Genomic DNA, 12,083 nt, shown 5'->3' with positions numbered 1-12,083 from the left:
CGAGTGGCGCATCCAGTAAAGGCACTCTGCGTGGAGTGCAGGATGCGCCCTGTAGCCTGGAGATCGCCGATCGTGGCTGGGAGTTCCCAGGGGGCGGCGCTCGGCCAATTGTGCGCCGCCCCCTGGGTGGGGAGGGTTCAGGTCGGCAGGGTAATCCTCGGTTCACCACGCACCCGCAACTCCTGTGGCCGATAGGGCGACTGCGGGTCTGCTGTAGAAGCCATTCAGATCTGTGTTGTCCTCCGGCACTATGGGTCTGGTGGCTTCACTGTAGACCTGCAGCGCGAAAAAAGACAGCTTGGCAGGACACGTTTCGGAGGACCCATGTGTCTGCCGCCGTTTCCATAGTCGGCGAGGGAGTTGCAGCGGTGAACCAGGATAAAAATAATAATTGGGCATTCCAAATTGGGGAGAAAACCAGGGTAAAAAACCATTGGCGACGACTAAATTTAAAAACAAAAAAATAAATAAAAAATCCAATACTTAACCTTAAGTTTTTCTAGCTGCTCTACAGATTCCTTGTAAGAAGTTGCTTTTTGAGATATAGATGTTGCAAACATCCTTTCCAAGTTATTGAAATTAGTGGAGATCTCCTGCTTGTATTCTTTGTAGTTTTTGTACTTTTCAACACACCTGTACAAGAAGAATAGGTGGGGGGGGGGGGAATGCTATTTGAGAAGTTGTTGTGGTTTTTGGTCAAATGGTCAAATACAAGCTGGATAGAGGGAAAAGCATAGAAACTTAAAAGTGGGTGCAACAACAACAAACATTGGTCTGTTATAAATTTTTAATCCTGATACTGCAAAGACAGTAAAATGCATTACCTTTGCATTCTTTCTAGCTTGATTTCAGCTTGCCCTCTCAATACTGCGTTCCTTACAAGCAATTCACTTAATATATTTGCGTGTTGAGGCAAAAAAGTGTGAGATATGCTTTCCAGTCGGGGGAGAATTTGCTGCATGTCAGAGATTTTGGATTCGAATCCAGCGTGACACTTGCTCAGGTTTTCCTGGTGTTGCTGCAGCTGCAGTTCACAGAAGCTCACGTTGATTGGTCTGGGCAGGAGGCTGGCTTCAGACTGGCAGAGGAAATCAGCAGCACTTCTAACGGCTTCATCATACTCTCTGGCTGCTTCCTTCGCTTTAATCAAAATATCCTGAAAGAGAAAAACTCATATTAACCTTTGCACCTTCTAATGGAATAAAATGTCAAAAGGCAGAATCAAGAATTTGAATGTTTATTTTTGAATATTTCTATTCTATTGACTGAAACATGCAATACAGTGTGAGAAGCCCCAGTCATATATATATCTTTAAATTGCTAGAAAGAGTGCAAAGAGTGCATACATTCTTGGTATAGTGAGTTCAGATAAATGTTTTAGCACATTTTAAAAGTAAAAATGTAAAAGAATCATTTATATGTTACATGTACATTTGTTATGTTATGAAAAAGGCTGGGCCCTCATCAGAATTCAGGAAGGACAGGTAAGGGAGTAATATTGGAAATCTCCCTGTTAAATTACAAGCATGTTGCATCAATTATTAATTAATATAAATATCTAATATATGCAATGGGATACATTTGATCTCAATGACCATTATGTTTTGTATCCTAAACCTACCATACGTGAGGCACAGTCATCCTTAACCTGTCTCTCCATGTCTTCCATTTCATTACACTTCTTCTCCATGGTACCAGGTGAATCTGAGGCTGCCTTCTTCAGAGAGTCAAGTTCTTTGTGCTCTAGAGACTTGAGGATACGCATGCGTACTTGCATGTAGTTTTGAAGGGCTTTGCACTCTTGAAGTTTCCTTTCAATTACTTCTTGATCCAAGCTCATGCATGAAGATGCAAGCTCATGCCTTGCTTCCCTTAAGAAGTCCAAAGTGCTTTCCTGTACTGTTTGGAAGTCTTGTTCCTCTAAAAGTTGTTTCTCAAGGTCAAGAGACTCCTTCTGGAGAGCCTGGTTCCACTTGTTACACTCCTCTACTAAATATTGGATTCTCTGTTCCTCAGAGTCCAACAATGTTGGATCCAAAGTTGGGGAGATCTTGTTTAAAGTGTCACCAGACTGTTGACATAACAACATCCATTGCTGGAGATCAAGGAGAAGAACCTGACATCTTTTAAGTTTGTCGATTTTAAAACCAGGCGCTTCTTTAATGTGCAGGATTTCTTTCTCTGCACGTTCTTTGAGATGCTTAATGTTTTGCAAAACAGTCTGATACTGCTCATATTCCTGAACACTTGAATTCAACTTTTTCATTTTCTTCTCTGCATCAGCAAGCAGAGACTGTAGTTCGCTCAGCTTTTCTTTTTCGAAATATTCACAGCTACATAACTGATCAAGTTGAGACTTATGTTCACTGAGCCCATCTGGCATCTCACGATGACTAACAAAGTGGAAAAACTGTGCATTCATACTGTCAGTGAGAGAGTCAATTACTCATGAAAAGGGCTTTTACCTGAATCAACATTAAACTTTATAGCTGCAGTGTCCAGTAAGAAACCACATCACGGAAAACCACACTTGTAGGTGAGAAAAACGGCAAAATAAAAGTCGCTACGTTCAAAAAATATATAAACAAGTGACATTTACGGCCCACTAAATTAAAGGGCTTTACATAATTTCTGCTATTAAGAAACTGCAGTGCCCAATGTGAAAATACATGAAATAATAAATTAACATACACAGTAGCACTCAATTCAAATGTCCAATACAAAAAATGATGCCTTGCAAGCTCTTGCAGTGTCTAAAAATGTTTGAAAAAATCCAAAACATGGATTGTAGCGTAACAACAGGAAGGCATAATCAAATGAGACTTTATCACCGAAGCGAAAATAACCCTAACCCTGAATCATTCAATGCACAGAGCAATTTCTTCTATTCACATAAACCACAATATTTCCTCTCAGGCATCATTTGTGCATTTGGTTATTAAAAAACGGACATTAAATTGGGAACATTTTACTTTTAGTTAATAGTTGGGGGGTAGGGGGGCATCATTGAAATCGGGGCATTGACTCGGCAGAATCCGGTATATTGGTACTGATAAAAGTATATTTAAAGCAGGCAGACGTTTAATATATGTACGTACATACTGTATATATTTTTGTATGGCTCTATTAGAACTCTCTGGTATGGTTCTTTTTGCCCCAGCTCTGCTGCACACTATAAATAATTGTTTTCTGTAGTTCCGTACCTGATGCGTCTCAGCTCTATGACTCTGTTTTTCTGGAAGACCAGGTTGAGATGTTGGCTCCTTCTGTTGTCCAGTTCCAGTTGTTGAGCTTTCAGTCTGATGACGATTAGCCGCTTCTCCAAGTTTATTATGATCATGAGGAGCCTAAATTTAGGCAGTAATTTATTTTTTTTATATCCAATTGTTTGTTAATGTAAATCTTGGAACATACAGGAAGTGATTTATGATTGTTGTTATTGTTTTTAATATATATTTTTAGCCATACCTGACGTGTTTGAATCAGTTGCTGTTCCACCGGGAGGTCCGGCAGTGGTGTTTCTTCCTGGTCAAGTCCAGTTACTGTAGCAGAACCAGCAGCCTTTTTATCTTCATACCTTTTTGTTTCCTAAAAGGGGTGTAGTAAAAAAAACACACACACAAAAAAATGCTTTTTCACTGCAAAACGTATTGCAAATATACATTTTAGGGAAGAGGGTCACATGGGGTAAATACGAGACATTTTGAAAGTCTTCCCTCTCAATGTTTCATCAAAATGTAAGAGTCATGAAACCAAAACCAGGACCTACTTTACATGAAGGATTAATTTATCATTTGAAGTAATTTCAATCTCTATGGAGACAAGGGTATATAATGTGTCCAGATTTAATGAAAACATCTCATAACAGTAATGGCTTACTGCCCCATTACTTGCACTTGGGTGTCACTTATCTGTCAGGTATTGTAGTACAAGGCACTTATAAATACACTTACCCCAAAGGTCCCAGGGCTGGCAATGAAGGAAGACATTTCCAGCTCCATCATCTTCTCCTGCCCCCCGGTGTCTATCTGTAGCTGCTCGACTGACCTCACCTCTATTAGCTCCTTTTGACCTTCACCAGGCAGAACCAGAATATCCTAGAGAGAAAGAAACAATGTATTTTGTACATTTGAGTAAGAACATTGTTATAGCACTTAATATTACAGAGATGGACTTGTAAACTACAGCTTGTTACCTGATGTAACTACACGGTAACAGCAATCTACAGGCCGTTTCCATGTCATTAACATGTATTCCATAGTAGTTTATGTATAAGAGCATATACCATTGGGAGTTACAGTTATTACCATGTTATAACATGGTTATTTATGCCCTGTATTCTACAGTGCTACCAAACATTTAGCACAGCAGATGTATTGATAAGAATGATTGGCTATAATACCTCTACACAGCAAGGTATTCATGTTTTCAAGATAGCCATGATTTAAAAAAAAAAAGGAATGCAGGGCTCATTCTCATCCTTATGTATTTTGAGAGAATTTACACAAAAGAACCAACAGCTTTTGGCACAGATGCATTCCACCTGCTTGAATGCATGACCTCACTTTTAGAAACAGGCAAGTCAAACAGTACTGTAGCATGAAGAACTGTACCTGATGGGTCTCAGATCTCTGAATCTGTTGCTCCAGGAGGTCTGGTTGAAGGGTTTGTTCCACTTCTGCTCCAACTTCTTCATCTGGACAGTCAATCAGTTGATAGTTGCCTTTTTCTTCGTGTTTCTTTTGATCCTGAATTGTCTAAAACAGTTAATGTGAAAATGTATTAGAACACCTTAAGATGTGTCATGTATATTCTTTATAGACCTACCTGCATGAAAACTTCTGGGTCTGAGAATTTGAATTTTCGGTCAGCAGTTAGTGATATAGAAACAATAGACACTCATGTGTGAAAATGTTAGACCACTTTGTGCTTTAATTAGGCAACTTAAACAACTTCTAAAAAGTCACATGCATTTGACCATGTGTGGCTATGTGTTCCATGTATCTCACGATTTTAAATGAATTGCATGTGTGTGGCTGTGGCAATGTGCCCCGTCCCTGTGTGCATTTATGTGTTGTATGTTGCGTGTGTAAATGTTGGTGTATAGTCATTGGTACACATGATATAAACGGGTCTGTGTTTCACGTGTTTTTAAAAAGTGTATATTTGTATTTAGGCACGGGATTGCACATCACGCACGTGCATTTAAAATATAATATGTGAACACGGGGTTTCACGTAATGAATTCACGTGCTGGGATTCAAGTGAATAATTAATTAGTAATTGAATCCCAGCACAACAGTATAAATAGATGCACGTTTAGTCACTCGTGGTTAGGTGTTCGGTGAGTGGAGAACGGGATTGGAGACGGAGGCAAAGATAATAATAATAATAAGAATAATAATAATAGTTAAGTGTTTTCACTCACCGTGTTTGTTCGTCTGTCCTGCACCGTCTGTTTAGTGTTTAGTCGTTTTGTTTGTCTCTTTATTTTGGCGTGTAGTGCCGTGTCCTGTGTTTTTGTTGTTTCAAACCTTTTATTTTCTGTCTGTTTAAAAAGGAAAAAAAGGTTTGAAACAACAAAAACACAGGACACGGCACTACACGCCAAAATAAAGAGACAAACAAAACGACTAAACACTAAACAGACGGTGCAGGACAGACGAACAAACACGGTGAGTGAAAACACTTAACTATTATTATTATTCTTATTATTATTATTATCTTTGCCTCCGTCTCCAATCCCGTTCTCCACTCACCGAACACCTAACCACGAGTGACTAAACGTGCATCTATTTATACTGTTGTGCTGGGATTCAATTACTAATTAATTATTCACTTGAATCCCAGCACGTGAATTCATTACGTGAAACCCCGTGTTCACATATTATATTTTAAATGCACGTGCGTGATGTGCAATCCCGTGCCTAAATACAAATATACACTTTTTAAATACACGTGAAACACAGACCCGTTTATATCCCGTGTACCAATGACTATACACCAACATTTACACACGCAACATACAACACATAAATGCACACAGGGACGGGGCACATTGCCACAGTGGCCTATTAAAGTCATCAATTAAATGAGACAATCACTAATTTCCCTATTTTGACAATTTTCCAAGCTTTTCAGTTACAAGTGGTTTGATTTCAAATGCATAACAAATCAAAACAGAAGCACTGGGGTGTTCTAATAAATGTGCAGCACACTACTGTACATACAGCAAGGGTTTCATGAAACATTCCACTCTTTGTAACTGCATTTTACTGTTGTGTCAACAAGCTGTTAAGAAGCAGTTCATACATCACAATGTTGTACCATTAAGCTTATGTTTTTTTTTTATCAATACCGGAGGTGTTTGAATCTGTTGATGTTCCTCTGGGAGTTCAGGCTGAGGTGTTTCCTTTTCAATTCCAGTTTCTCTAGCTAATGCATCAGACAGCTGATATCTGCTTTCCTCTTCGTGTCTCTTTTTATCCTCAAGAGCCTAATGTTGAATAAATGTAAGAAATTCAGCTACAGTCCTATAGTTCCCCTCCACAGTTCTAATTGGTTCAGTTTGTCCATCAGGAGTTCTCTTACCTGTAGTTCTTGACAGAGGGTGCTGGTATATTGATTCTCCTCTTGTAATGTGTTTGATATTTCTGTTGCCAGCTTCTCACTCTGCTCCTGTCCTACAGCATCCATCAGGAGCTCTTGATATGGCAGAACATCCTTCAGTTCTTTCTTTAGCATTTCACGGTGGTTGAGAAGATCCTGCATGAAACAGTGTTTGTTATTTACCACCTTCTTGTCAGTCGTTCTGTTACCCAGAATGTATTATGATTTCGCCAGCTGTTTACCTGAATGGTACTTGTGGCAAGGGCAGAGTCTGGAGACAGGTGGGTCTGAACACACAATGCTGACTTGACTGTAAGTGTCCACTGCTGTAAAGCTTGTAAAGGCTTGAAGAAACGATTTTCTAGGGTCACTTTACTACTGTGCAATCCGTCTGAGGTTTGCGACAATAAGCTTTAAACAGAAAAACAGAACTCAGTCAGTAATTAGCTCTCAGTTAAGTTCTTCATAAAACACACAGGGGTGGAAATCATATTATATCACTGACAATACAATCCAAACTTGTGAAAGTGAAGCCTAAGCTGTGCGAGATGACTTTACAAGAAAAGACACTCCACACACAATGCATTAACATACATTATCCTTTGGTACATTTAAGCGTATACATTAAATTAACATGCAATGTTTGCTACAATATTGTTTGGAATCTGATAGATTGGCAATGTATTTATGATATCTGTTCCAGTGAACAGCATTAATGCCTCTTTACCTGTAATACTTTTGGATTACTTCAGCGGCAGCCACAGTTGCTTCTGGAAGCATTTGCTGAGATGTGCAAAACTGTTGGTCAGCTTTAAGATTTTCCACTCTGCTTTCAAGGCGATCCAAAGTGTTCTTTGTGCCCTGAAGGAGAAGCCTTATTAAACAGTGAACAGGAAAATACCCACTTTTACAGTGAGGTAATCACACTGAACATGAATACAATCATTCACACCCACCTCATTAAAAGATCATCATTAATAGGATTCAAACACAGACCAGAAGTAAAAATCATATTCATCACTAGTTTCGAGGAAATTATACCGCTGAAACTGAACTCCTGCTGTTGCACATACGAATAATGCACAGTGCAGTTCATTTTTGTTGCTGAAATACATATGTATTGTTAGTTTTAGGGGAAATTAATCAGGTACAAAACATTAAAATGAATGCACAGTAAAACAGTATTTGCAATAAACAGGTAGTACTAACTAAAAGCAGTTTCCTTTTTGAGTCTGCTGTGAAAGTTTGACCTTAAAATGTGTAGCACTCCTAAGGAATTTTTTCCTAAGCTGAACCAGAGGCAGGTAGCTGTTAAAACTCTGTCTCTCCCAGCAGAATTTGCTACAGGACACTGATGTTTGGAAGACCTACTGTACACTGGCGATGGACTCATAACCAGGCTCATATTCTCAATTTAAAAGGAGAGATAAGAGTAGAAAGACCATTTACCATGTTCACCCGCCAGTGTTCTGCTAGATCATCCAAGCTGGAGTTTTCCTGTATCGGGCTCAGTGTTTGGGAAAGCACACTCAACTCCTCCTCTAGTTCACCAGCATCTTGCTTCATTCGTTGTACTCTTCTGGTAAACTCCTTCTCGGACAGGAGGATTTCATTCAGCAAACCTTCACAGTGCTCCTCCATCTGCACTATTGCCCTTCTCGTGTCTTGGTGCTGGCTCTGAAGGCTCTGAATCTCCTGTGTGATCGCTGTCTGCCCGGACCGAGTGGTATTTTTCTTCAGGGAATCACCCAGAGCTGTTACGTCTCTTATTACTTCTTCTTGACGGGAGATGGGATTCAGCATACCCTGTGAAACAGACAGCACTGACTCATCACACAAACACAGTTTAGGTTCTGCACTGAAGTCTTCATACATGACTACCAAGATAAAACTGCTCACTAATATCCTTCACCATCATTGTGGTCTATAACTTCCTTACTTTTAGTACTGTTTCTAAGTGCTCTTAAATCGAGCACCATGGCATTTTCTCACTGTTAACTCCTAAGTACCAATGACAAGCATCTTCTCAAACCAATACAATGGAGAATGCATCTTGGGATCTCTAGGCTTCTAAAAAGATGCTATAGGTACTTCCCAGAAGTCCTCCCTGAAATATGGATTTTTAAATACATTTCACGGATAGAAATAAGACTCCAGTTGTATAGGGGTTTTATCCCTTCTAGGTTTCAAGAGTATAATTTCTATTATAAAAATCTCAATATAAAACCAACAACGGCTCAAACTTTTATAAATGCAAGAGTCTTATTTCTATTACTGTTTTTTTTTTTTTAAACGGAGTGCCAATGCCAGGTCTAAACAGGTTCTGAATGTAAATTGCATTTTTTTTTATGTATCAGTTAGGATCTAAAATATTTCATTTTTACCTTTAATCTATTAAGGGTCTTTTCCAATGCTGGTCTTTCTTTAGGAGTAGCTCTGAGAGATGGGATTTCTTCGCTAAATGAGTCTTGAGTGGTATGGAACTCCTTGAGTAACTTCTGATAGTGATGGTGCCTCTCAATGCTATCTTCCAATGTATGAACCAAACCCTATAATTACATTGAATCAGAGTACATGTTGATTGTTCTACATAACAAAAAGTGAACTATCTTGAAATAGGAAGCATGGCCTTCATGAAGTCTGGGGAAACAGTTTCAAATAAAAAAATAAATCTATATTTCAGATTGAAATTCAGTTTCTTTTAAAAGTTCGTTGCAACAAAAAAACGGTTGTTTTTGAAAACGACTTTACAGAAAACCAGCAACTATGCTTCCTTTATTATTACTTCATGTAGCCATGACAACTGGTACAAGAGAGAAAAACATGTGTTTATACTGGGTACAAACCTTTAAATCCTTCAGGAGACAGTAATTAGGGTTTAACATTTCAACCCAAGATGCTTCATTAAAATTCACATCATGAGTAAGGTGAAAAAGGGCATCCTTTTGCACTTTTAGCATATCAAATGCTGTTAATATGCTGTGGGCTTCTTGTAGCAACATCCTGCACTTCTCCAGTGATTCATATTTCCCTGTCAGGTCCGGCCACACGAACTCCACAGAAAGGTCTAATTTCTGTTGCGAGATTTCACTTATTTTTAACTGAACTTTTTCTTTGGCTTCCAAGTAACTGTTCCATCGACCTAGAATTTCCTTTAAGTGGCTGGAAAAAACATTCACATAACTTAAGAAACCTTGTACAAAAAGCATAACTAAGGCATGCTTTATTTAGGAAAATGAGTCAGCAAGACCAACAGCACGACTATAAAAGAACAGGCCATACAAAAATAAAGACAGAATACACTTCCACAACTTTAGACGTCCAATCAGTAAATCAGTAAAGTTCAATTGCGTCTACCTGAATATTGCTATGGTTCCAGCTCAAATACAGAAAAAGTACACAATAAATAATATCAGTGTGAAAAAAAACAAACAAACAAGGAAAACATGTTCGCTTTGAAGAAAAAACATAGCCGTTATTTTCATAAAAGAGGGTTGGGGTCTAGTAAGTGGATTGTACAATGAAGACACCCTACCTGTAATGCTCTTCTGCAGATTGTAAAGCACTATTCCACTGTCCTGTGATCTCAACTATTGTCTGCTTGGTCTCAGGCCTTCTCCTATTGTCAAGGCGCATCTTTTCTGCCAGTTTAGTGCCTGCATCGTTCAAGAGTTGTATTTTCAAATCCCCTTCAGGTTTACGCTGAAGGATTTCCTATATTAAGACACAGCAGAAGTTCAGAGTAGTGCTGATAGAAAATGGTATTGACGCATGTTCACAAAAATCTATAGTCATGTGACTGCATTATCACTAAGGTCTAGGGATGTCAAGTGACCAGGAGACAGAAGGTCAAGAGTTATACTTGCATGCTGCCTTGTAAGGCTCTTAGAACTTGCCCTGGCTTAATAGACTTTATAGTTCGCTGCAACGCAGTGTAAAAAAGGGGTTGATAGTCTGTTGTCTAAAATTTGACCTCAGTGAACAGTAGGGTACATCACAAAACCACCACACAAATCAACACTATTGGTAATGTGCATCATTCTGGAGTATTAATGGACGCAGAGACTGAACTGTAGCTCTTATGTTAAACAGGGAGAATATCAGTCTCCACTATCTATCATCAGCTCCAAAGAATATTTTAATCCACTTGACTGACCAATGAAGCAAACATGCTGTGGGGAGAAGGAGAAGGTCATACATTTACAACATGAAAAAAACAAGAGATTGTGTTGGCAGAGGAAGGATGGCTAATGGATGTTAAAGAGATTTATATAATTACGGTATTCAAAGACTAGGGCACTTGTTTAAGTGAAGAGGCAGGGGTAGAACGTCTCTATCTGTGTATGAGGGTTTCTATAGTTACTCTAGATTTTATTTGACCAAAACAGGCTGCATGTATTGCACTTTAAAAGACAAAGATACACACAGAGCTCTGCACGCCCTCACCTCTGTGCGCTGTATTCTTTCTTTGATCATGCTTTTGCTGCCCTCTGTTGATCGCACAGTGTCAATGCTTTCTTTTAAATCCATTATCCAAGCGAGTATGCCGTCTCTGAGAGAATCAAAAGCCTCCAGATCTTTGGAAAGAGCCTCTTGTGCTTCTGTTTCCGCGGCGACTTGCACCAGCAGATTCTGATACCTTTCGATCAGTTTTGAAGATTCTTTGACAGCTTGGTCATAGGTGAGCCCTTGCTTCCTTAAGGAATCAACTATGCTAATTAGGCCATCAAACTTTTCCCTGTGTAATAAAATAAAAAGGCACACAGATTTCAATTCACTTATTTTGTATTGTTTTTATATACCTCCATTTACTTGCAATGGAAAAAGGATTGCCAATTGTACCTTTCTTTTACAATTTCCTGATAGAACTGCTCCAGTCCTTCAGCCGGAAGGGATTTCTGTACCTTGCTCTGCAACCACCGATCAAGAAGCGTGTACTCTTCTTGCAGCCTCAATTGATAAAACACAGGGTCATTCAAGAGAGAACAATTCTACACAGACTTGCGAATGGGTCACTTACAAATCCCAATCACTATATTACTATTGAACTATTAAAACCAGCAGTGAAAGATCACTCAGTACTATGGTGCATGCTGCTATAGCGGATCTTACTTATTGAGTGATTCTAGGCAGTCCTGGAGATCCCTGTGTTTCTGCTGGCAGTGTGATGTAAATGTCTTGAGCTCTGCCTCCTGGTCCTCCAGCCAGCCACTGATCTGGTTCACATGTTTCACAGGCAGATGGGTTCTTATTTCACTGAAGCGCTTTTTAATGTTATGGATTTTCTTCTCTCCATCTTCGGACATCAGGAAATCCTTTAAGAATGAACCACATATCACAGTTTAATGCGGGTATTGGATTCTATCTGTTTACTGCACAATTTAGACAGATAGAGTTATGTAACTGAAATATTAATTGCTGACAATTTGAAAGAATACAATATGTAGCAGGTTGAGTGCAGGGAATATTGACTA

At 39.1% G+C, this 12,083-nt stretch overlaps 1 protein-coding gene across 1 annotated transcript in view; it reads right to left on the bottom strand.

Moving 5' to 3' along the window:
- Positions 1-12,083, bottom strand: part of LOC117963938 (nesprin-2-like) — a 120,933-nt gene that overhangs the window by 66,196 nt on the left and 42,654 nt on the right. Inside the window, exons 44-62 of the mRNA XM_058987994.1 lie at positions 11,722-11,924; positions 11,452-11,559; positions 11,056-11,347; positions 10,145-10,323; positions 9,456-9,771; positions 8,994-9,158; positions 8,059-8,415; positions 7,337-7,470; positions 6,852-7,020; positions 6,592-6,765; positions 6,359-6,496; positions 5,429-5,548; positions 4,614-4,757; positions 3,954-4,097; positions 3,469-3,588; positions 3,204-3,347; positions 1,622-2,410; positions 825-1,156; positions 489-633 (exon numbers count right to left, since the gene is read on the bottom strand). Coding sequence (XP_058843977.1) covers positions 489-633; positions 825-1,156; positions 1,622-2,410; positions 3,204-3,347; positions 3,469-3,588; positions 3,954-4,097; positions 4,614-4,757; positions 5,429-5,548; positions 6,359-6,496; positions 6,592-6,765; positions 6,852-7,020; positions 7,337-7,470; positions 8,059-8,415; positions 8,994-9,158; positions 9,456-9,771; positions 10,145-10,323; positions 11,056-11,347; positions 11,452-11,559; positions 11,722-11,924 — 4,173 coding nt within the window. The remainder of the gene's footprint in view (positions 1-488; positions 634-824; positions 1,157-1,621; positions 2,411-3,203; positions 3,348-3,468; positions 3,589-3,953; positions 4,098-4,613; positions 4,758-5,428; positions 5,549-6,358; positions 6,497-6,591; positions 6,766-6,851; positions 7,021-7,336; positions 7,471-8,058; positions 8,416-8,993; positions 9,159-9,455; positions 9,772-10,144; positions 10,324-11,055; positions 11,348-11,451; positions 11,560-11,721; positions 11,925-12,083) is intronic.

Source organism: Acipenser ruthenus, chromosome 15 (genome assembly GCF_902713425.1).
Source record: "Acipenser ruthenus chromosome 15, fAciRut3.2 maternal haplotype, whole genome shotgun sequence".
NCBI classification, from domain to species: domain Eukaryota; kingdom Metazoa; phylum Chordata; class Actinopteri; order Acipenseriformes; family Acipenseridae; genus Acipenser; species Acipenser ruthenus.
This window is presented reverse-complemented; position numbering and strand designations above follow the sequence as displayed.